This window comes from Cebus imitator, unplaced genomic scaffold, assembly GCF_001604975.1.
Source record: "Cebus imitator isolate Cc_AM_T3 unplaced genomic scaffold, Cebus_imitator-1.0 Scaffold49, whole genome shotgun sequence".
Lineage (NCBI taxonomy): Eukaryota > Metazoa > Chordata > Mammalia > Primates > Cebidae > Cebus > Cebus imitator.
Genome location: NW_016107364.1, coordinates 1,863,847 through 1,889,519, shown reverse-complemented (window position 1 = coordinate 1,889,519; position 25,673 = coordinate 1,863,847). Strand labels below are relative to the sequence as shown.

At 37.2% G+C, this 25,673-nt stretch overlaps 1 protein-coding gene across 3 annotated transcripts in view; it reads left to right on the top strand.

The window, feature by feature from the left end:
- The window catches only part of RTTN (rotatin), a 185,632-nt gene that overhangs the window by 135,819 nt on the left and 24,140 nt on the right, over positions 1-25,673 (top strand). For all 3 annotated transcript variants that reach the window (XM_037738129.1, XM_017527523.2, XM_037738130.1), the window contains 5 exons: positions 290-427; positions 3,929-4,143; positions 21,109-21,214; positions 21,990-22,087; positions 23,312-23,389. In XM_037738129.1, coding sequence (XP_037594057.1) covers positions 290-427; positions 3,929-4,143; positions 21,109-21,214; positions 21,990-22,087; positions 23,312-23,389 — 635 coding nt within the window. The remainder of the gene's footprint in view (positions 1-289; positions 428-3,928; positions 4,144-21,108; positions 21,215-21,989; positions 22,088-23,311; positions 23,390-25,673) is intronic.

Genomic DNA, 25,673 nt, shown 5'->3' with positions numbered 1-25,673 from the left:
TTCAGTTTGTCACATCTTCTGATGGTTCTCGAGTATGCTTTAATAAGAGGAGAGTTTGGGAGTGTGTCTTTGTATGCAGGAGGGTGGAGGGGAGATATCTTAAGAAGCAATGGAAAAGAGAAGTTAACTGAAATGAATTTTGGATAATGCTGAATTACATTTGTCTTCATTTGGTAAGTGCAGACCCCTCATTTTAAGCGTAATGAAGTGTCTGTGTAAGTTTTATATCTTAAAAGGTTCTTTTCCTTCTTTGAGTTAATAACTTGAAGTGTTTTGATTAATTTTATAGATACAGAGTTAATATCAGCTTTTTATCTCACATGGACACATTTATTTAATCTTCTGGCCACACTCCTGAGGAAGACTGGTGCCATCACACTCCCATCTGTTATTGTGGCCCTGGCCAAGCACTGGACAGCAATGATTGGTAAGAAGATAATCGCGTAATCTTGGGGGCTTTGTGCTAATAAAATGACATAATTATCCTGCCTGCTTAGCTTAGGTGAATTCACTAAAATTAAGTAATGATGGTGTGGCATATAAAAGAGATATTAGGGTGCTTGCTTTGAAAACTTTGCTGTGATCTTGAGGAGCCCCCCACAAATGTATTTTTGCAAAATTGAAACGCATTTTAAGATAACATGAAGGTGAGTTAGAAAAACTTGTGGTTTTATTTTATTTTTATTTTTTAAGATTTTTAAAGATTTCATTCATGAAGCCCTTTTTTACTGATAGCATTATATTGGCCACTCTGCTTTATTTTCATTTTACTTTAAGTTCTGGGATACATGTGCAGAATGTGCAGCTTTGTTCCATAGGTATACATGTGCCATGGTGATTTGCTGTACCCATCAACCTGTCATCTAGGTTTTAAGCCCCACATGCATTAGGTATTTATCCTAATGCTCTCCCTCCCCTTGCCTCTCAGTCCCTGACAGGCCCCAGTGTGTGATGTTCCCCTCCCTGTGTCCATGTGTTCTCATTGTTCAATTTTCATTGGTGAGTGAGAACATGCAGTGTTTGTTTTTTTTTGTTCCTATTTTAGTCTGCTGAGAATGATGGCTTCCAGCTTCATCCATATCCCTACAAAGGACATGAACTTATGCTTCTTTATGGCTGCATAGTATTCCATGGTATACATATGCCACATTTTCTTTATCTAGTCTATCATTGATGGGCATTTGGGTTGGTTCCAAGTATTTGCTATTGTGAATAGTGCTGCAATAAACATACATGTGCATGTGTCTTTATAGTAGAACAATTTATTAATCCTTTGGTATATACCCAGTAATGGGATTGCTGGGTCAAATGGTATGTCTGATTCTAGAGCTTGAGGAATTGCCCCACTGTCTTCCACAATGATTAAACTAATTGACACTCCCACCAACAGTATAAAATTGTTCCCATTTTCTCCACAGCCTTGACAGCATCTGTTGTCCTGACTTCTTAATAATCACCATTCTATCTGGTGTGAGATGTTATCTCTTTGTGGTTTTGAGTTGTATTTCTCTAATGACCTGTGATGAGCTTTTTTTCATGTTTGTTGTCCACATAAGTGTCTTATTTTGAGAAGTGTCTGTTCATATCGTTTCTCCACTTTTTGATGGAGTAGTTTTTTTCTTGTAAATTTGTTTAAGTTGCTTGTAGGTTCTGGATATTAGACCTTTGTCAGATGGGTAGATTGCAAAAATTTTCTCCCATTCTGTAGATTGCTTGTTCACTCTGATGATAGTTTCTTTTGCTGTGCAGAAGCTCTTTAGTTTAATTAGATCCCATTTGTCAGTTTTAAGCCTGTGGTTTCATAAAGGCACATATGATATGATCATAAAGCAATGAGATAAATTTTCTTGTGTTGATATAGAAGCTGGTATCGTTTCTGACATATGTGCATTGTATGTGGATAAATCTACATATACAAAGTTCTGTATATGTGATAACATGGAAAGTTATGATAAAAATATTATCTTGTCTCATGACATCAGGATTTTCTTATAGTACCAAAATGCCAAGTGTATAGTGTAATTATTTTTATAAGATGTTTTTCGTATGTTAGCCACTAAAAGAAACATGATTATTTAAAAATAGCTAACCTTTAATTTTTCATAAAGCCTCCCAAATTTTAGCATAGCAAAAGCTGTTGTTTGACATAAATATTCACAACTAATATTTATATAACCTTTTAAAATAATCTGCTTATATTTATTCAAAACTGAGTTATCTTGTTTCCAAAGTACCTGCTAATTCAACTGACTGATTTTATTTTATCATTTGATCATTCTGTAAACTTAAATGCATGATACAATTTTTACCAAAGTGATGGTAAATGTTATGGCAAATGTATGTCTAACAAGGAACAGAATCGTTAGTTTTCTGGATATAGGAGTTCTGAGTCTACCGTGGAGGGAGTACAGTGTCCACGCAGGATATCATTATTTTGTTAAAAAGATAATTGAGAGAGATTGACTGATTGAGACATTGGAATCTTCTTCTTGCATCCATTAGGGGAAAATTAGTTTGCTACCTGAATTACCAGTAATATCACTAGAAAGCATGATGCTACCCACATTAGATAAATCTGTCCTGCAGCGTTTTGATAAATAAAGTTTTATTGGAACACAGCCACAGTCATTTACATATTGCATATGGCTGCTTTCATGCTACAACAATTGAGGTGAATAGTTGTGACAAAGGCGGTTACCTGCAGAGTATAAAATACTTACTATTTGGCCCTTTACAGAAAAAGTTTGCTGACCTCAGACTTAAACTTATTTACCTGACACTATTTCCCTAGTGATAAAATAAATACTTATTAAATTCAAAACCTGCCTTCAAAATGTGTGTACAGCTCTATGTAATAGTGCTAATCAAAAGTAACACTGCATAAATGGTTTTAATAATAGTAATATTAATTAAAACATTAATAATAATTATCATTGATTTTTTTTGCCATCTTTTTTTTTTAATCAGATTCCATCTCATATGCCCATGTACATTTAAAACATCGCATGATCACTCCATAATTTGTGTTATCTATAACAGTCTTTTCTCAAACTTGACTAATATTTGGACATTCTTTAAATGAACATAATTCTCATGAAATCCTACTGCTATTTTTCTTATGTAACTTTAATTTGTACAAGCCAAAATCTAAGTAAAAATTTTTATGGTCATAATTCTCACACAAGCATAAATCTAAAATCTAAAATCAAAGAAAATTATAAATACAAATTTTCAAGTTAATAAAATGTAATACAACATGTTATTTTGATTAAACAAAATCATTGCTCACAACCAGAAAGTAATGACTGTTTCAGTGTAAATTCCTTTGAGTTTGGACTGTTCTTTCCACTCTGTGTCAAGTTTGTGAATCAGTTCATGACCACTCCTATACTGTCTGAACTGCTATGAAATATTTGTTTGTAAATTGTGCCAAGACTGCATACTAAGTCTTGCTTTTTTTTTTTTTTTTTCCTCGAGACAGAGTTTCGCTCTTGTTGCCCAGGCTAGAGTGCAGTGGCACGATCTTGGCTCACTGCAACCTCTGCCTCCCAGGTTCAAGGGATTCGTCTGCTTCAGCCTCCCGAGTAGCTGGGATCGCAGGCATGTGCCACCACACCTGGCTAATATTGTATTTTTAGTAGAGACGGGGCTTCTCCATGTTGGTCAAGCTGGTCTCAAACTCCTGACCTCAGGTGATCCACCCGCCTTGGCCTCCCCGAGTGCTGGGATTATAGGCTTGAGCCATCGCACCCAGCCCAAGTCTGGCTTTTAAATACTATTTGGCACCAGCTTATTTGAAAATCGTGACACAATCACACAAGTTGGTAATCTAAATGATCCAGAGTATAGTTACTTTAAAATCAATTTGATTTGCTTCTTTAATTTTGAAGAAATTTTCACACATTCACATCTGAAATTATTCTTTTAGATATGTTCTGCAAATGTGCGAGCTTGTCCGCCACGTGTCCTGCCCTGTATACTGCCAGCTTGCAATTCCTTTCTGTTCTCTTGACTGAAGAAGCAAAAGAGCATCTCCAGGATAAGAGCAAAACAAGTTTATGCCATAGTCCAACAATGGCTTCACTTCTTGATAAGTCTCAGGAAAATCAGAAATCTCAACGACTTAGTGATGTAATTCTTCAGGTATGTCATTTCTTTGTTTTTAAAAAACTTTAGTGTTTAAATGAATTGACTTTCAGTCATGGTCTTGTTAAAAACTTTCTCAGTCATTTAAATTTATTTACTGATTTAAACTTAGTCATTTAAATTAAGAAATAGTAATTAATGCTTATTTTGACTTTTTAAATCATACAAAAGTTTATAAAGTTAAATTAACTATCTCCTCCTTAGCCCCAACCCCTTATATTGACCAGTTTCTTCAGTGAATATGATATAAAATTTGAAGTGAAATACTACTAACCTAAATCCAACCATTGATCAAAATAGTGTTTCATAACCAAAATGGATATATTTCAGGAATGTAGTTATAGTTCAAAATTTATTGCAATTTTAAAGATATGTCTATATCTTTAAAAATATATTCTAAGTGATATTTGATTTCTATAAATGGACCACAGATTTTTTTGAGGTTGGTTACGTGTATAGGTAAGTAGACTTGTCTGGCACATTTGGAAGAAAATGCCCTCTTTCCAAGCCCTGTTGCCTGTTTTATCTTATAAACTTATGTTTACAGTCCTAAAATATGAATCAAGAATTTTACTTATCAGAAAACATTCTAAAATCACGAAAGTATTATTTTATAAGTAGATGAGTAATTTTTTAAAAACTGTGTTTCCTGTTAAAGTTGGACGTTGTTTTTTACAAATGTGAATATTTCTAGATTTTTCAATATTTAGAATTATTCTTTTTAATCATATGGTTTTATGATTTTTGTATTCTCACTGAAAGGTAGAAAAGTAGAACTGTTTTTTGAAGAATTTGCTTCAGCTTCCCAATCAGCCACATTTGGCCAAGACAGAAGATTGTTCCTGTGTTGATTTGTTACCATCCCTTTGTTGCTTAGAGGTCTAGGGAGAAAGGTTTCTCAAAGCATTTCTCTAAAACTCTCTTATTCTTGGGAGGCCATAGCTTTCCTGTACCTACTGCCTCACTGTCATCTCACTCAAATTTTCTTAGTTGAAAACAAAAACTGGACATTGTCCCAGTTTTCTTGTTCCCTATCAGAACAACAGACTTTATTTCCCAATGATTGATTGAGTCCAATTTTGCTCTTAAAAGAATGTAATAAGGAGGAAAATTGAAAGTTACACCCACCATATCCTCTATCTAATTTAATTATAAGTTTCCTAACTGGCTTTGTTTGGAGCACTGTCCTGCTTATGGACAGGCTTTTGCTCTTGCTGACATGCTTTCCTCATCAGAGAATGTCGGTGACTTCACTCAGAAGAGAGTGCAGTTAGGGCAGTGTGCTGAGCCCCACCCCCAGCTGAGGCCAAAATGGCAATAGCTCAGGAGCCTGGCTTTGCATGGTTGACTGTGAGTATCCTGCAGCCAGTCCTCCTGGACCCCGGGACCTGGTGAAGTTTAAAGACTTCCAGCCAGGCAAAGCCAGGGCTATTTTATTTCCCAACTCTTTAATCTTGTTTGTGGTGCTGTGTTTGAAGGATCTGTGATGAGACTCATGATAATATGGATCCATGTAGGGTGAGGAATCAGTTTTATAATAGTATAGATAGGGAAAACAAACTGTGCTAGAGGAATTTGTGAAATTTACCGCATTTTTATTTTTTCCTAATACTTTGTAATATTATTCATCATAAAAGTTTTTGTTTATAATTTTTATGTTACCTTTTTGGACAAAGAAAATGAGATAGCCTACAGTCAGAATATCTCAATGATTTTCCTAATGACTAGCTAATATTCCTCTTTATTTCTTCTGAATTACAAAACATGTTTTTTGTGAGGGTATGGATTCATAAACCAATTATTTAAACCGTGTTTCCTAATAAATCATACGCTTTGTGTTCGTGTAAGTAGTAGAATTTGGATACATGACATCTGTTAGGAGTGCACAGGCAAGTTTAAGACAAAGTGAAGAGAGGAATTATATTTCTGGGACACTTACTACAAGATATATATCTAATGTAAGTTGAGACAGTTAATGGGTCTATTAAACTGCAAGGACTGTCTTCTTTGCCCTGTAGAAACAAGATATGTGAGTTAAAATATTATTATAATACATTCAACAGCAACACATTTTGATAAGTAATAAATGTAGCTTACTATGTATCCATAGAGGCTGTGGGTTGGGCCAAGTGCTATATGAAGCAAAGTAAACTACAGTCTAAGTTATCATAAGAAATCATATTCTAAAATTGATGTTCTTCAAAGGTTTATTTAAATTTTCTGTATAGTCATACTCAAAAAATATTTGATATGGGACCTTAGACATATTACTTAACTTCTTGTGATTTAGTTCTTCAAGTACAAAATGATAGGATTTTATTACATTATTATTAAGTTTTAGCTGCCTCTAAGATTTCCATCCTCCTAACAAATTATTGTATTAGAACTTCAATTAAAGTGTCTGGGCAGAGTTATCTTTTAAATGGTTCTTTATGCACTATCCCATAGGGGATACATGTTGAAACCATGCATACTTACATCTTAAGTCATGTATAACTTTTTTTGTAAGCCCGTTTTGAGGAGCTTTCAGACTTTGAATTTTTTCTAAGAAATATTTAGCTGTCTTTTGTCCTTAAAATATTGAACACATTTGACTTACTGGAGATTTTACCTTCCGTAGTTTATGGAGATATAGTAGTCTCCCCTTATCTGTGGTTTTGCCTTTCATGATTTCAGTTACCCATGGTCAACTGTAGTCCGAAATAGTAAATGGAAAATTCCAGAAATACACAGTTCTTAAGTTTTAAATTGCATGCCATTCTGAGTGGCAATATGAAATCTTGCTCTGTCTCCCCCTCCTCAACCTGGGACGTGAATCATCCTATGTCTAGCTTACCCACACTGCATATGATACGTGCCCATTCATCACTTAGTATAGTCATCTTGGTTATCAGACTGACAAATCACAAGACAAAGAAGGGTGAGGGCATTATAGTCAGATACTTTGAGAGAGAGAGAAAGAGAGAGAGAGAGAGAGAGAGAGAGAGAGAGGCTACAGTCCCATAATTTTTATTATACTGTTGTATGTTATTTGTTATTGTCAATCTCCTACCGTGCCTAATTTATAAGTTAAACTTTAGTGTAGTTACATATGTATAGGAAAAAAACATAAAATATATAGAGTTGGGTACTATTCATGGTTTTAGGTATTCACTGGGGGTGTTGGGATGGATCCCCCAAGGATAAGGGGGCCTACTGTTCTCAATATGTTTTATTTGCAAATACATATAGATAACAAGATTGATAAAAATTCTCTATATGTAGTAGATTTTATCTATAATTTGTATATTAATCAACTGATATATTGAATTAATTTTGCTCCTTATATTTCATCTGATATCTAAAAGTAGTAATGCAAACAAGGAACTCTTGCATCTTATTTTAGATGTATTTTGTGCTCACATTTAGTCAATGGTAAAATTCAGGGGTAAATCTGTTGAAAGGAAGGCTTATATATTTAAGATCTGTTGATGAGTGTTTACTGTATTTAAAAAGCCTATTTTTTACATTAAGTACCTTTTGAAAAGAAAGCAAAAAATCTTAACCTAGAATACTCTATATTACTTTATGTACAGAAGGGATTAATCCAGAAAGAGTGTGACATTTAAATGAATTTTGGTTGATGAAAAGACATTATTTCTTGCTCTGTATCTTCTTGAATGATTTTTGTCTTTTTGCGTATTCGCATCATCTGGGAGCTAGTTTTCTACTGCTTGAGTTTATTCTCAGCCTTGCTGCCTCCAGGCTTCTCACACTTCCAGCCATGTCCACCTGTTCTGTGCAGAGATGCTCAGACTGCTGTTCAGTCTGCAGTAAGTACTGTATGGAAACTGATCAAAAGTCGGCCCTGTACTCTAGCCTTTCTTTCCTGCAGTATATGTTGGAAAGTATGTGAATTTACCATAGGTTAGTCCTGTTTGTTTCCTTTTTGTTTGTTTTTGGTTTTGGACTTTGATTTTAGTTTTGCCATGTACACATTTTAGAGAACCAAACAGTTCTATCTGTTAGTTTTTACTAAAAGTAGGAGATTTCTGCCTTTATTTCTTATTTTCTCAGAGGTGACCACTTATACCACATTTAGCTACTTTTTTATAGCTTCTGTTTTGTGTCTCTAAATAACATGCTTATATTCCTTTGTCTTGATTATTCAGATATTATCTGTTGAATTCCTACAATGGAAAACGAGACTTTAGCTTTTTTTTTTCATGCCCCACCCACCTACCCTGCCAAATTGAGTTCCCTTCTCATTCTCCTAATATTGATATACCATAATGCCTATTAGAGAATAGGCAGCATGAATGGTGTTAACTTTGACAGTGTTACACACAATTGAACCATGTTACAGACAGGGTTTAACTCTTACTTTCTTGCACAGCTTTTGTTTGCCCTAGAGGTAATTATTCTATTATTTTAAAATGTGCTGGCTTTCCTGTTATCACTTATAAACTCCACGCTCTTTGCCAGCAGTTAAATATACTCTCAGTGTGTTCAGAACTGTCAGAATTTCATCACTTCATCTTTGGGAGGAAATCTCTCGCATTCTTTCTGACCTGCTTGGTGCCTGTTGTCATCCTGGGATATCCATTCACCTTGTTCCAGGAATTCCTTTAGCCCTGCCATGTGCAGCCTCCTGCATCCCACGCCGTCTCCCATGCCCTGTGTCCTCTCCTGGTTAATGCTCTCCTTTTCGCTTGGAGTTTCTTCTCCCTTAGCTTTCAGAGAAAAGATATAGACGAGGTCTTTTGAGATCTAAATGTCTGAAAGTCTTTATCTACCCTTGCATGTAATTTGTAGTTAGGCTAGTGAGAATTCTGGATTGGAAATCATTTACTTCAGAATTTAGAAAACATCGTCTATCCTCTTTAATTCCAAATGTTTACTGTAGAAATTTCTGAAGCCCTTAGAATTCCTGGTTTCTTTCTCCCTGGAAGTTTTTAGAATCTTTCCTTTATCTCTTGTATTCTAAAATGTTTAGTTGAAACAGCTAGGTGTGGATCTGTTTTAGCCACTGTGCCAGGCTCTCTTGGAGATTCTTTTCATCTATAAACTCATGCTTTCTAAATTACTTCAGAGACATTCCCTCTACCTTGTATGCTCTGTGTATTTGGAACTCCTATTAAGTTTTCTTTTTCCTACATAATCTCTCTTTTCTGTCTTTTCCTCTAATTATTTTAGTCTCTCTTTTCTGTTTGGCAGCTTTTTTTGGTGTCTGGTAATCTTGGTTATGTGCTCTATTTAAGACGGGGAAAACTCAAAGCAGATTGATATCCCTGAGCATATGAATGCAACTTGTCAATTGCTGTTCAAGGGGACAAACAAGCTTATTTATTTTGTAAGCTTATCTTCTGGGGCTTATCAGATTCCCTGGAAAATGGTCTTCTGATCTCTTTCCTGGAGGTAAAAACTCAACTGCCAAGTGTTATGTAGTCAAGTAAGAGATGATGCTGAAGTCTCAGAATTTAGTTTGCACAATTTCACTTAATCCTTCAAAGTTTTTAGTAGAATACTCCTGCCTACAAATGTTCCTCTCTCTGCCAGTTCAGAATCCTAATTTATCCTCTCCAGAGACTAAACATCCAGGATTTTGCAAGGGCTAGGAGGAAGAGTGGCTTAGTCACATAGAAATTGGTGGGTGGTAGGCAGGATCTGGGCATATAACTGCTTCTTAGAGACTTCAAGCAACCCTCCTTTGTCCTCACATCCAGGGATACCTGGTGCTAAATTTCTTCAGCCTTGGGTAATTCAGTGAATAGACTGGGGTAGTTTTCAGCTTTCCCCACTCACCACTTAGAATTCAGGGTTCCCAAGCCTAATACACTTGCCACTCATCCATCTGCTTTCTAGTTTTCAGGCTTGTGGTGGTGGTGGTGTTGTGTGTGTGTGTGTAATCCCATTTTTGTCATTTTAATGGTATTTCAAGAGGGAGTAAAAGATCTGTGCACACAACTATTTCCTTAGGAGTCTTAACTCCCACCCACCCTGCCCCCAATTGCTACATATATTTTTTGTTTATTTTTGGTTTTTATTTATTTATTTATTTTTGATACAGAGTCTCACTCTGTCACCCAGGCTGGAGTGCAGTGCTGCAATCTCGGCCCCCTGCAATCTTTGCCTCCTGGGTTTAAGCAATTCTCCTGCCTCAGCCTCCCAAGTAGCTGGATTACAGGTGCTCGCCACCATGCCTGGCTAATTTTTGTATTTTTTGCGTGTTGGTTGGCCAGGCTGGTCTTGAACTCCTGACCTCAGGTGGTCCGCCTGCCTTGGCATCCCAAAGTGCTGGGATTGCAAGGCGTGAGCCACCACACCTGGCCCCATTATCATTGGTTTTAAGAAATTTTTCAATTTTCTTCCTTATTTTTTCATTAACCCACTGGACAGGAGCATATTGTTTAATTTTCATATGATTGTATAGTTTCCAAAATTCTCTTGTTACTGATTTCCAGTTTTATTCTGTGGTCAGAAAAGATCTTTGATATTATTTCAATTTCTAGCTATTATTGTCTTGAGACCTCTCTTTCTGTCTCTCTCTCTCTCTCTCTCTCTCTCTCTCTCACTCTAGTATTTATATATCTCAGTGCTCCACTGATGGGTCTATATATACTTATAATCATTATATCCTCTTGCTGCATTGACTCCATTATCATTATATAATGACCTTCTTTGTCTCTTCTTAACAGTTTTTGTTTTGACATTTAGTTTTATCTGATATTAAGTATAGCTACTCCTAATAGTTTTTGTTTCCATTGGCATGGAATATCTTTTTCCATCCCTTTATTTTTAGTCTATGTATATTTTTATTGGTGAAGTGTGTTTATTGTAGGCAACAGATAAGTGGGTGTTGTTTTTCCATTCCTTCAGCCATTCTATGTGTTTCTATTGGAGAGTTTAATCCATAGTCCATTTACATTCAGTGTTTTTATTGACAAGTAGGGACTGCCTTCTGCTGTTTTGTTATTTGTGTTCCAATTGTTTTATGAATAGCCTCTTTCTTTAGTTTCTTCCAGTCTTTCTTTTAGTGAAGATGATTTTCTTTGGTGGTGTGTTCATTTCTTTTTAGTTTTTGTGTATCCATTTGTATCTTTTTTGCTATAAAGTTATCATGATGAGGCTTGCAAATACTTTCTTACAGCCCATTATTTTAAACTAACGACAAATTAATGCTGATGGCGTAAACACACATGCAAAAGAAAGCTAATAAAAACTGTATACTTTATCTTTCTGTTCCCTGCTTTTTAATTCTTAATTGTTTCTCTTTATGTCTTGTTATACTTTTTGTTTTAAAAAATTGCTATAGTTGTTATTTTTGATTGGTTCATCATTTAGACTCTCTACTTAAGATGGGAGTAGTTTATACAACACTATTACAGTGTTATAATACTGTCGGTTTTTCTGTGTGCTTACTCTTGCCAGTGAATTTTGTACCATGAGATGACTTGTTCTTGCTCATTAAAATGCCTTTATTTCAGATTGAAGAACTCCGTTTATGATTTCTTGTAGGACAGGTCTGGTATTATTGAAATCCTTCAGCTTTTGTTTATCTAAGCTTTTTATTTCTCTTTCATACTTGAAGGATCTTTTCTCCTTTATACTATTCTAAGGTAAAAGTTTTTTTTTTTCTTTCAGTACTTGAAATATGTCATGCCACTCTCTCCTGGCCTGTAACATTTCCAGATATATTGGAGCTCTGCTGTATGTTATTTGTTTCTTTTCTCTTGTTGTTTTTAGGGTCTTTTCTTTATCCTTGACCTTTAGGAGTTTGATTCTTAAATGTCTTCTTTGGGTTAAATCTGCTTGGTGTTCTGCAACCTTCTTGTACTTCAATATTGATCTTCCCCTAGGTTTGGGAAGTTCCCTGATATTATCCCTTTGAATAAACTTTCTACTGTATCTCTTTCTCTTAAATTTGCCCTTTTGAGGCTATTTTTAAGATCTTAGAGGCATGCTTTCTAATTCTTTCTTCTCTTTTTTTCTTTTGTCTCTCTCCCCTGACTGTATTTTCAAATAGCTTGCCTTCAAGCTTACTAATGCTTTCTTTTACTTGATCAGCTCTACTGTTGTAAGACTGATGTATTTGTCAGTATGCCAGTTGAATTTTTCAACTCTAGGATTCCTGCCTGATTCTTTTTAAGTATTTCAGTCTCTTAAGTTTATCTGATAAAATTCTGAATTCCTTCTCCTATTTCAAATTTCTTTGACTTCCCTCAACCCAGCAATTTTGAATTCTCTGTTTGAAAGTTCACATCTCTCTCTTTCTCCAGGCTTGGTCTCTGATGCCTTATTTTCATTCATTTGGTGAGGTCTTTTTTTCCTGGATGATCTTGATGCTTGTAGATGTTCAGCAGTGTCAGGGCATTGAAGAGTTAGGTATTTTAGTCTTTTCAGTCTGGGCTTGTTTGTATATGTCCTCCTTGAGTAGGCTTTCCAGGTATTCAAAGGGAATTGGGCCCTAAGCCCAATAACACTTTGTTTCTTGCAGACTTGTAGAGGTACTTGGTGGTCTTCAATGAGACCTGGAAGAATTCTCCAGTTTACCAGGCAGACTCTTGTTCTTTTCCCTCATTTTCTCCTAAACAAACAGAGTCTGTCTCTCTCTCTCTCTCTCTCTCTCTCTCTCTCTCTCCCCCCCCCCCTCGTGTGTGTGTGCTGAGCAGCCTGGAACTAGGGGTGTGGTGATATTAGCACCCCTATGGCTACCACCACTGGAACTACGCTGGATCAGACCTGATGTCAACACAGCACTGGGTTTCTCTCAAAGCCCACTGAAGTTGCTACCTGCATACCACCTGTGTTCACCCAAGGCCCTAAGACTTTATGATTAGTAGGTGGCAAAGGCAGCCAGGTTTCTGTCCTTCCCTTCAGAGCAATAAGTTCCCCTAGACTCTGAGCAAGTCCAGAGATGCTATCTGTGAGCTGGGATTAGAGTGAAAAGCCTTAGAATTTTACCTAATGTTCATATTCTACTGCAGCTATGCCGGCACTCAGGCCACAATACAGGACCCTTTCTGCTGTTCTCTTCCCTTTCCACAGGAAGAGGAGCCTCTCCTTTTGGCCACCACTACCATGGCCCCGAAGGAGTTCTGCCAGGCTGCCGCCAGTGTTCACTTAGAGCCCAAGGGCACTTCTGTCAGCCTGTGACGAATGCTGCCAGACCTGGGGCTCACCCTTCAGGACAATCAGTTCCCATCTGACTAGGGTTGGTCCAGAAATACTGTCCAAGAGCCTCAGCCTAGATTCGAGGAGCCTAAGACCCTACTTGTTGCTCTACCCCACTGTGTCTGAGCTGATACCTAAGATGCAAGACAAAGTTCCATTTACTTTTCCCTCTGCTTTTCTCAAACAGAAAGAGTCTTTTGTTGTAGCCACCACAGCTGTGAATATACTGCGTCATACCTGAAGTCAGCACATCTCAGAGCCCAAGGCCTGTGGTGTACTATTTGGATATTGCTGTTTTGTTTACTGTAGCCCTGTAGTGTAGTTTGAAGTCAAGTAGCTTGATGCCTCCAGCTTTTTTCTTTTTGCTTAGAATTGCCTTGGCTATTTTGGGATCTTTTTTGGTTCCGTATGAATTTTACAATAGTTTTTTCCAGTTCCGTGAAGGATGTGATTGGTAGTTAGATAGGGATAGTATTGAATCTACAAATTGCTTTGGGCAGTATGGCCATTTTAGCGATGTTGATTCTTCCTAGCCATGTGCATGGAATGTTTTTCCATTCATTTGTGTCACCTCTGATTTCTTTGAGCAGTGTTTTGTATTTCTCCTTGTAGAGATCTTTCACCCCCTTAGTTAGCTGTATTCCTAGATACTGCATTTTATTTTATTTTATTATTTTATTTTATTTTATTTTAGTGGCAGTTGTGATGGGATTGCATTCCTGATATGGCTCTTGGCTTGATTGTTGGTATATAGGAATGTTAGTGATTTTTGCACATTAATTTTGTATCCTGAGACTTTGCTAAAATTGTTTATCAGCCTGGGGAGCTTTTGGGCTGAGATGATGGGGTTTTCCAGATACAGGATTATGTCATCTGTAAACAGGGATAATTTGACTTACTCTCTTCCTATTTGGATGCCCTTTATTTCCTTATCTTACCTGATTGCCCTGGCAGAATTTCCAATACTGTGTTGAATAGGAATGGTACAAGAGGGGATCCTTGTATTGTGCCTGTTTTCAAGGGTAATGCTTCTAGCTTTTGCCTATTCAGTATAATGTAGACAGCAGATTTGCCATAGATGGCTCTCCTTGTATTGAGATGTGTTCCTTCAATACCTAGGTTTTTAAGAGTTTTTAATATGAAAATATGTTGAATTTTATGAAAGCCTCTATTGAGATGATCATGTTCTTTTTGTCTTTAGTTCCGTTTATGTGATGAATCATGTTTATTTATTTGCCTGTATGTTGAACCAACCTTACATCCTAGGGATAAAGCCTACTTGTTTGTGGTGGATTAGCTTTTCGATGTGCGGCTGGATTCAGTTTGCTAGTATTTTGTTGAGAGTTTTTGCATCAGTGTTCATCAAGAATATTTAACTTTTTTGTTGTTGTGTCTCTGCCAGGTTTTGGTATCAGGATGATGTTAGCCTCATAGAACGAGTTGAGGAGGAGTTCCTACTTCTCATTTTTTGGGGAACAGTGTCGGTAGGAATGGTATCAGCTCTTCTTTGTACATCTGGTAGAATTAGGCTGTAAATCCATCTGGTCCATGGCTTTTTGGTGTACAGGCTATTTATTTCTGATTCCATTTTAGAGCTCATTATTGGTCTGTTCAGGTGTTCAGTTTCTTCCTGTTTCATCTTGGGAGGATATATGTTTTCAGGAATTCATCCACTTCTTCTAGATGTTTAGTTTGTTGCATAGAAGTGTTCATAATAGTCCCTGATAGTTATCTCTCTGGGGTCAGAGAAATCCCCTCACTTCTGGTTATGTTTATTTGGATCTTCTCTCTTTTCTTCATTAGTCTAGCCAGTGGCCCGTGTATCTTACTAATTTTTTCAAAAAACCAGCTCCTCACTTCGTTGTTGTTTTGAATGGTTTTTCATGTCTCAGTCTCCTTCAGTGAAGCTCTGATTTTGATTATTCTTGTGTTCTGCTAGCTTTGGGGTTGGTTTGCTCTTTGTTTTCTACTTCTTTTAGTTGTGATGTTAGGTGCTAGCTTGAGATCTTTCTAACTTTTTGATATGGGCATTTAGTGCTATAAATTTTCCTCTTAGCCCTGCCTTAGCTATGTCCCAGAGATTCTGGTATGTTATCATTGTTCGCATTAGTTTCAAAGAACTTATTTTTTTTTAATTTATTTATTTATTATACTTTAAGTTCTGGGGTACATGTGCAGATCGTGCAGGTTTGTTATATAGGTATACATGTGCCATGATAGTGGTTTGCTGCATCCATCACCCTGTCATCTACATTAGGTATTTCTCCTAATGCTATCCCTCCCCAATCCCCCCACCCTCTGCTATTCCTTCCCTAGGCCGCCACCCCCCAGACCCCAGTGTGTGATATTCCTCCCCGTGTCCATGTGTTTTCATTGTTCAACACCTACTTACATGTGAGAACATATGGTGTTTGGTTTTCTGTTCTTGTGTCAGTTTGCTGAGAATGATGGTTTTCAGTTTCATCCATGTCCCTGCAAAGGACATGAACTCAATGTTTTTTATGGCTGTATAGTATTCCATGGTGTATATGTGCCATATTTTCTTTATCCAGTCTATCATTGATGGGCGTTGGGGTTGGTTCCAAGTCTTTGCTATTGTGAACAGTGCCATAATAAACATACATGTGCATGTGTCTTTATAATAGAATGATTTGTAATCCTTTGGATATATACCCAGTAATGGGATTGCTGGGTCAAATGGTATTTCTATTTCTAGATCCTTTAGGAATCGCCACACTGTTTTCCACAATGATTGAGTTAATTTACACTCCCATCAAGAGTGTAAAAGTGTTCCTATTTCTCCACATCCTCTCCAGCATCTTGTTGTCTCCTGATTTTTTAATGATCACCATTCTAACTGGCATGAGGTGGGATCTCAATTTCTCTAATGACCAGCGACAATGAGCTTTTTTTCATATGTTTGTTGGCTGCATAAATGTCTTCTTTGAAAAGTGTCTTTTCATAAAAATTTCTGCCTTCATTTCATTATTTGGCCAAAAGTTATTCAGGAGCAGGTTGCTTAATTTCAATGTAAATATATGGTTTGTGCAATTTTCTTTGTACTGAATTCGGTTTTATTGTGCTGTGGTCTGAGAGTGTGGATGGCTTATGTGTTAGACCATTCTTACATTGCTGTAAAGAAATACCTGAGACTGGGTAATTTATTTTAAAAAGAGATATAATTGGCTCACAGTTACACAAGCTGTACAAAAAGCATAATGCTGGCATCTGGTCAGCCTTTGGGAAGCCCTCAGGAAACTTTCAATTATGGCAGAAGGTGAAGGGGGAGCAAGGCATTTCACATGGTGGGAGCAGGAGGAAGAAAGGGACGATGTACCACAAACTTTTAAACAGCCAGATCTCGTGAGAACTCTATCACAGGAACAGAACCAAAGGGATGGTGCTAACCCAGTCATGAAGGATCCACCCCAATGATCCAATCCCCAACATTAGGGATTACAATTAAACTTGAGATTTAGGTGAGGACACAGATCCAAACCACATCAGTATAATTTTGATTTTTTTGAATTTGCTGAAATTTGTTTTGTGTCTTATTGTGTGGTTGATTTTAGAGTATGTGCTGTGTGGCAATGAGAAAAATGTATACTCCGTTGTATTTTCTGGTGAGGAGTTCTGTAGATGTCTGTCAGATCCATTTTGTCCAGTGTTGAGTTCAAGTCCTGAATATCTTTGTTAATTTTCTGCCTGGATTACGTGTCTAATACTGTCGGTGGGGTGTTGAAGTTTCTCACTATTACCCTATGCGAGTTTAAGTCTCTTTGAAGATATCTAAGAACTTGCTTTACGAATCTGGATGCTTCTGTGTTTAGTGCATATATATTTAGGATAATTAGGTCACCTTGCTGAATTGAGCCCTTCACTGTTATGTAATGCTCTTCTTTGTCTTTTTTTTTTTTTTTTAAATCTTTGTTGGTTTTTACGTCTGTTTTGTCTGAAATTAGAATTACAATGCTTGCTTTTTTCAGTTTTCCATTTGCTTGGTAGCCTTTATCCATCCCTTTATTTTGAGCCCATGTGTATCATTGCATGTGAGTTGGGTCTCTTGAAGGTAGCATACCATTGGGCCTTGCTTATTTAGCCATCTTACCACTCTGTTCCTTTTAATTTGGGGCATTTAGCCCATTTACATGCAAGGTTAATATTGATATGTGTTAATCTGATCCTGTCATTGTTTTGTTAGTTGTTTGTTATGCCAACTTGTTTATGAGGTTGCTTTATGATGTCACTGTTCTATGTTCTTAAGTGTGTTTTTGTAGTGGCTGGTAGTAGTCCTTTCTTTCCATATTTAGTGATTTTTTTCAGGGACTCTTGTAAGGCAGGTGGTAACAAGTTTCCTCATCATTTGATTTTCTATAAAGGATGTTATTTCTCCTTTGCTTATGAAGCTTAGTTTTTTTGGATTTGACATTCTTGGTTGAAATTTCTTTTCTTGAAAAACATTAAATATAGGCCACCAATCTCTTCTGGTGTGTAGGGTTTCTGCTGAGAGGTTCAGTGTTCATTTGATGTGCTTCCTTTTGTAGGTGACCTGACTCTTCTCTCTAGCTATCTTTTTTTTTTTTTTCATTTATTTAATGAAATAGCTTTCTTGAATTTTTATGAAGGAATGTTGAATTTTATTTTTTTCAACATCTACTGAAATTTTTTTTCTCCTGGGTTCAGGCAATTCTCCTGCCTCAGCCTCCCGAGTAGCTGGGATTACAGGCATGCACCACCATGCCCCGGTAATTTTTTTGTATTTTAGCTTTTTTTTTTTTTTTTTCATTTTTACCTTTGAGAATCTGATCATTATGTGTCTCAGGGATGATCTTCTTGTGAGGTGTTCTGTGGTTCTAAGCATTTATTGAATTTGAGTGTTGACCTCTCTAGCTATGTTGGGAAAGTTCTCATGGATGATGAGATATGTTTTCCAAGTTATCTCGATTTGCCTCATCTCTTTTAGGGATGCCAATGAGTTGTAGATTCAGTCTCTTTACGTAAATTTCATATTTCTTCAAGGTTTTGTTTGTTCCTATTTATTTATTTACTCTTGTCTGACTGTCTTATAAAACCAGTCTTGAAGCTGTGAGGTTCTTTCTTTTGATTGGTCCATTCTGCTGTTCATACTTGTGATTCTGTTATGAAATTCTTGTAGTGTGATTTTCAGCTCTGTCTAGTTGGTTACATTCTTTTCTATACTGACTATTTTGTCTGTCAGCTCCTGTATCGTTTTATTTTTATTCTTAGCATTCTTAGATTGGGTTTCAACATTCTTCTGAATCTCAGTGATCTTCATTCTTATCCATATTTTGAATTCTATTTCTGTCATTTCAGCCATCTCAACCTGGTTAAGCAGCTTTGCTGGAAAATTAGTATGATCGCTTGGAAGAAAGAAGATACTCTGGCTTTTTAAGGTCTTAGAGTTCTTGTGCTGGTTCTTTTTCATCTTCGAGGGCTGATGTTTCTTCAGTCATTAAAGTTGCTATCCTTTGGACGATTTTTTTTTTCCTTTTATACTATTTGATGTTTTTGGGCATTTGATTATGATACAAGATGTTTTCAGTCGACTTGTTTTAGGAGGATTTTAGGGAACCAAGGCTCAGCTCAGGACTCCTGGACTGTGTGCTCTAACTCTTGGGGACTGGTATCAGGGCGGGGCTTTGATCTCTGTTTCCTCAAGGTTAGGAACCTGCTGCTCAGGAGGGGCCAGAGTGCTCTAAGACTGCTGTTCATAACACTTTGATGGTTGGTGCCAGCCAAAGCACTTTGTAGGGAGGTGGCAGCAGGATCTGTCCTTGTTGACACGTCAGCAGCAGCAGCAGTGCAACAGGGTGCACACTCGTCAGCTATGGCAGGGTGCTGTCAGGTGCCAGAGTGCCAGCCTCCATGCAAGCATGTACAGCAGCTGTGGTAGCAGCACAGCTTGGGGATTTGGGAGCCCCCACTGGAGACTGTGTGCACATTGATACTGGTGATGGTGTTAGCATCAGATGGGGCAATGGTGGATACAAGATTGTGTGTGCCCTTTGTGCCCATTCATTCTGGTGTCAGTGGCCGCTCAGGGCTAGGGGCGGGTTCACTGCTTTTGGTGGCTAGTTTTGTACTGGTGGCCCCAGTGCAGGAGCAGGGTGCTGGCAGGGCCAGGGCTGGCAGGCTCTATGTCTGCCCACTCTCTGAGGACAGTAGCAGGGAGGGGCATGGGGTGCACTCACGCTGACAGCAGTGGCACGGCAGGGTGCACGTGCACACGTGCTGATGGGGAAGGGAAGATAGGCCCACCTGCACACATCTACAAAACATTGTGGTGGGTTGCCAGTGGGTGAGTGCCTGCAGGCAAGGCAGCATGAAGGAGGCTGCAGTGGAGGAAGAATGCTGGTGCGTGACCACTGGGGTCACCCTGCTGGAGCAATCTGCTAGTCAGGCACAGTCTACCAATGCAGGAGCTACTATGTAGGCCCCCAGGAAATACGTGGGAGCTTCATTCCAGACAGGTGTGGCCAGGCTCGGGCTCTGGGAGAGAGCCAGCAGAATCAACAGTGGTCCAGACTGGCCCCGTCTCATGGGCAAGACCACCCGGCAGAGTTGAGGTCCCATAGTTCCCCTAGGGATAAAGTCTCCTAAGGGAGCAAGTCTAGCCTAACAGGATGGGTGTCCCTGGCCATGCTCCACTATAGACACTTCCATACCAAACTCTCTGGGCTCCGCCCCAACTGGAATTCTGCTTCTACCACTTCCCTAAGCAGCTTTCCCTGTCAACTCAAGTGTCCATGGTGGTCCAGGGGTTCCTTCCTACCACGATTCCAGGGGCCTGTGGTGAGGGCGAATTTTGTTCCTTGCCTTTTCAACTCACCCGCTATGCAGGAGTTGTTGGGGGCCAGGAACAAGTTGTGGTGCTGGGTAGCCCAGAGCAGGGTTCCCAGCTTCCTTCCACTTCAGTCCTGGCTGTGTGTTTTCCCTCCATCTGCTCTAAATGACTTCCCTCTGAAGATCTGCTAGGAGTGTGCCAGTCTTGTTGAAGTCCCAGTCTTTCAGTGGGAGATGTTCCTCCTGGCTATATCTAGTTGGCCATCTTAGAGCAGAAATTTCTAGTTTTTTTGTTTGTTTGTTTTTTATTTTATTTTTTTTATAAAAATGTATGGAATCTGTTATTCTGTCTACTTTTGTACATATTAGAAATGTTTAAGTGAAAATTTTTCTAACTCATAAATTTAAATGTATAAAGGAAATATGCCAAAATAGTATTTTCAGAATTACAAATGATTTTCCATTTCTATAAAAGTCAAAAAAGTTACGCTATATTTTCTGAGAAAATATGTTATATGACAGGTACCTGTTACCATAGAAATGAAAGATGGAAATAACCAAATCAACCGAGATACAGGGGTAGTTTAGGTAGAAATGGAGGGAGGGGAATGTGTCCCCAGAAGAGAAATGAGGAAATTGATGATATCTATTCAGAAGTTTTACAGGGACCCATTTTAATAAGTTACACATATATATACAATATGATCCAGTGAATTTGAGTAAGTATATTAGCTTGCTATATGTTAGTTCTAAATAAAGCTTTTTTCTGTAGATGATGAGTCTCTAAGAATTATTGTTGTTCTTGTCCATATTATAAACAACTTACACAGTCTTATCCACACAGAACATTCTCAGATATTAATGATTTTTTCAAAATCCAGTTAATTTCACATAATAGTTGAAACCTAGCAATATCTTTTAAGTAGAAAATGTCTTTTATTCACAACAGTTTTGCTCCAGATTAAATTTTTCTTCAAGGCAGTTTGATTTGTATTCTCTCTGCAGTGCTATGAAGAAAAATCCTCCAAAGATATCCTGAAAAGAGTAGCTGCAAATGCACTGATGTCACTTCTGGCTGTCAGTAGAAGAGCGCAGAAATGTGCTTTGGAAGGTGAGCCACGTGGCACATCAGCTGTTTTGGTGGTGTTATCATCAATTCACCTGTTTTGTTGCTTGTTCAAGTTAATTTTCTTTAGACTCAAAATGTAAAAACTTACAGTATAATCTCTGTGTCAATAAAAATAAACATATATTTTTCCATGCAGAAACACAGTAAACACATAGTACTTTTCAAATAAAAAGATTAGATGTGGTTTTTTCTGCAGGGGTTGATTTGTGATGGTCCTTGCTCTAAAGAGTCTTTACGTAAATATTAGAGCAGCTAAAAGATAACACATTGAATTTCATTGTGATTAAATATTGGTATCCAGAAGCACTCACAGCATGCCTGAAGAAAACCCACATAGTTTTGATGGTAAAAACAACAGCAACAGATGATTCCATATTTTCATATAAATTTCTCCTCTTGAGTGTTATAATTTCTCATTTGGGAATTGGAGAACATAGATCTGAGAATTAAAAGAGAATAATGACAACAACAAGTCCATTAATATCAATTGTGATTTGCTACTAAAACAAATGATATATTCTTCAAGATGTAAATTGGATTTGGGGAGTGTCTTACTAAAAACTGAAAACAAGCGGGAGTCAGCTTTTAGTCCTCTTACTTTCCCCTCTCTGATTCATTAATCTGTCACTGAAAATTCTAAAATGAAGTGGATCAGAAATAGAAAATGTTACTTTTTTGAGAATCTGATTGGTGTATGTGGTTTTAACTCACTTGGAAATAGAGTATCTTTTTGACTGCTGCAGATTTTGTCTTTCAGCCAATCTTATAGACAACTGCATGGAGCAGATGAAACACATAAATGCACAACTTAATCTAGATTCTCTGAGGCCTGGGAAAGCAGCATTGAAAAAAAAGGTAACATAATGAATGGCTGTATGTAGAGACCATTCTCTAATCCTCCTGTGCCTAGAAATGAGCACAAACTTGAAATAAGTGTCTCATTTAGAAGAAAAGTACAATTGGATAATTAATGAGACTTGTACATTAGCAGATTGTTGGCTTTTTTTGTTCCTAATTCTTACTTGAAGATCTTTAGACATCTATTATGTGCTTTTGTTTTTATAAACATTTGAAAATAGCCACACATACATGATACTATGCCAGATAAGTTTTTTATACTACAAAAAGAAAATCTTTATCTCAGAAGAACCATAGGTTAACTAGGAATGACATCTAAAACAACTATAATTTATTAAGGGTTTTCTATATGTCAGCCACTATTGAAACATTTCATATTTATTATCTCATGAACAAGCACTTATTACAGCATAGTCACACAATTGGTAATTGATGGAGCTAATATTTGCTCGATATCTTAGTAGTTGCAGAGCTGGTATTCCTAATCTCTGTTTATCTCCTTCTGTGCCTTCTGAGTATCTCCTCTAATGTTGAATCTGCCGGACTCATGTTTAAATTGCACGCTCAGGTAAACTCAGAATAATATAGTTATTATATAGCTATGGTTAACAATAATGACTATGGTTAACAAGATCTGCCACCCACTTATTCAGCCAATGAAAGTGTGTAAATAGTATGAATATACAAATATACATACATGTGTCATGTAAGGCCATTATAGCAGCACTGTATGTAATAACTAGTTTCTACTTCATTTAATAAGAAACCAAGACAAAGCCATATTTATAATTTAATTGATGCAGGAGATTGATTGTGTGTTTATCAGTTATTTTTTGTTTGTTTGTTTTGCCTCTTTTCCTTTTTCCTCTCTAGCCCAAGGCCCTTACTTTATCATTGAGAAAGTCAGCCAACACCTGATCTGATTGAAAACCTGTCAGTATCTGCCTCACTTTATTGAGATGAAACATGGAGGCTATCATATATCCGAGTTCCTCCATGCTTCATAGAACAGAAATAGCTTTTTTGTGGTGAATGTGCTTCTTGAGATATGGTCATCTTTCAGAGATCGTTAGCTTGTCAGTTCCCTCTAAGTTACAGTGGTTGGGCATGATTAGAGCACAGCTGCATTGTACTGTGACCCAAAGGGGAGGGAATTACTATACACAAAGAGTGGAGTATGCTGTTGCATTCACAATTTTCAACTGCTTTTTGTTTAAATAGGAGGATGGTGTTATTAAAGAGTTAAGCATTGCCATGCAGCTCCTAAGAAACTGTCTTTATCAAAATGAAGAATGTAAAGTAAGTAGAGCTACTTTTCAAAATTTTAATAGAAGTGCTAGTATTAAGCAGTTTAATTTTTATGTGAGATAATGTAGTAGGAAAAATGGAACGCTCTGACTTTGAAATTTTTAGATGCACAGTTGATTGGTCCTTAAACTCAGTGATAATTGTCAGAAATGGGTGTACCTAGTTATTCATCAATACTGATTATATTTGTGTATATCAGTGTTTTGATTTATCATTGAAACTTTAACTTCACAAACTTCAACCTCATTCTGTACTCTTAGGCATTTTAGGTATTTTTTCCCCACCTATTTTAGATATGGAATGAATGGCTGGATGTGTCTTCTAAGGTAGATTTTTTCAAAATGCGTTGTTAGAACAACTCTCCAAGGAAATAAGTGAAGGTATCTGTATCTGTAAGGAAGAAAGATGAAGAGTTTCCTGCTTCAGAGGAGAAGTAGTTAGAGCTGCTGCCTCGTGGGGCCACATCCACTGAGAGGAAGTTTCTTCTAGTTCTGCTGACTTCCTGTGACCATTTACACATCCCCTCTGTCATAAATCAGACGTTTTGCTTTGTTGATAAGCATTGAGAATGTTGTTTTAAACCATTGAATCAGTACTACTCTAGAAGATACAATCTTTTGAACACTCTGATTTGCTTTGTCTATAGTTTTACACCACTTTCAAAATACTAGATTAATGCTTTAATGCAGAAATACTAGATTATTCTTTGTAAGAGCTTATCATGAAAATAAAATTTTAAAAAATATTAGATTAAAGCTTTAATATAGAAAACAAAGATAAATTACAGAAGCTTCCTTTGCTTTTTAAATTTTTATCTGTTTTGCTATTACTTGTGGTAAGAGCACAACGGGAAAAACCGTACCACCTCTGGAAAATGGATGTGTTGAACACACTTATTCCTTAAGCTATGTTAAAAAGCCAGATACCTGACTCACAATTTATATTTCAGAGTAGTTTGATGGGAATTAAATATTGATTTATACATTTTATTAAAATTCCTGTATATGAATTTATATGAACTTTTTCTTAAAACAGGTGCCATTAATAAACTTATGATTCCTTCATGCTTTTGATACTATGCTTGTGACTGGATGTACAATCAGTATTCATGTGTATATATAAATATATAAATTTCATGTGTATGTGCAGTTAATATTCATCCATGATACTTTATTCAGGGAAATACTCTAGAATACTTTACAGGTAGGATCTACCTATGAAGATTTATGAAATGCTAGCCTGGCTACTAGTTATAAATGTTGTGCTCAATTTGTATCACATTAGCCATTTATAAAAGTGTAATATCTCAATAAGTCAAAGCATTTCTATATTTCTACATTGTTTAATAAGAATTAAATCCAAAGAATATTTAGGTTATCCTTGAATATAAATATGATCTTATGGAAGTACAGATTCTTAATTTCAATTTCAGCTTTTATCACATGTACGGCATGTTCTCATTGTTAATAGTTGGTCATATTGGATAATTCACCAGGTCACCCACTGCCACCCCACCCTGCTGTTTGTATATGCATAACATTAAGGGATTTTCATAGTGGAAGGCAGGATTATGGTGGCTGTGAGGTAAATGAGTTAAACAGTGGACAAGGTTAGATGGAGGGGACTGTCATAGTCCAGACAAGAGATGATGACACCTTAACTTGAGCAGGTAGAAAGGAGAAGGAGGATAGGGAGTAAATTTGAGGCATTGAGAAGAAGAGGAATGTAGGGGACTTCCAAACTCCTATGTAAGCTGCTTACCAATGCAAGAGTGCATGATAGAGCAGAGCACAAGTGTAAGAGACCTGATGTTCGTTCCTGCACATGCTACCCTCAAGAGTCTTTGGGTCATCCCAGTGAAAAATGGCTTGTGGTCAGTAGATTTTATGGGTCTGGGACTCTGCAGAGTGATACAGACTGGGGATATTAGGAGTTATTGATGTGTGGGTGGTGTTTGTGTCCTCACTATTGTTGAAATTCCCAAGAAAGTATATGATGAAAACCTAGGTCGTATCTTTGGACAATAAGAACATTTAAGAGAGGGCAGAAAACAGCTGAGAGGGGAATACTGAAGAAGGAATTTGGAGATTGTATTAGGCCATTCTTGTCTTGCTATGAAGAAGTGTCTGAGACTAGGTAATTTATTAAAGAAAAGAGGTTTAATTGGCTCACAGTGCTGCAGGCTGAACAGGAAGCATAGTGGCATCTGCTTCTGGGGAGGCCTCAGGAAGCTTCCAGTCATGTCAGAAGGCAGCAGGGGAACAGGCACATCACA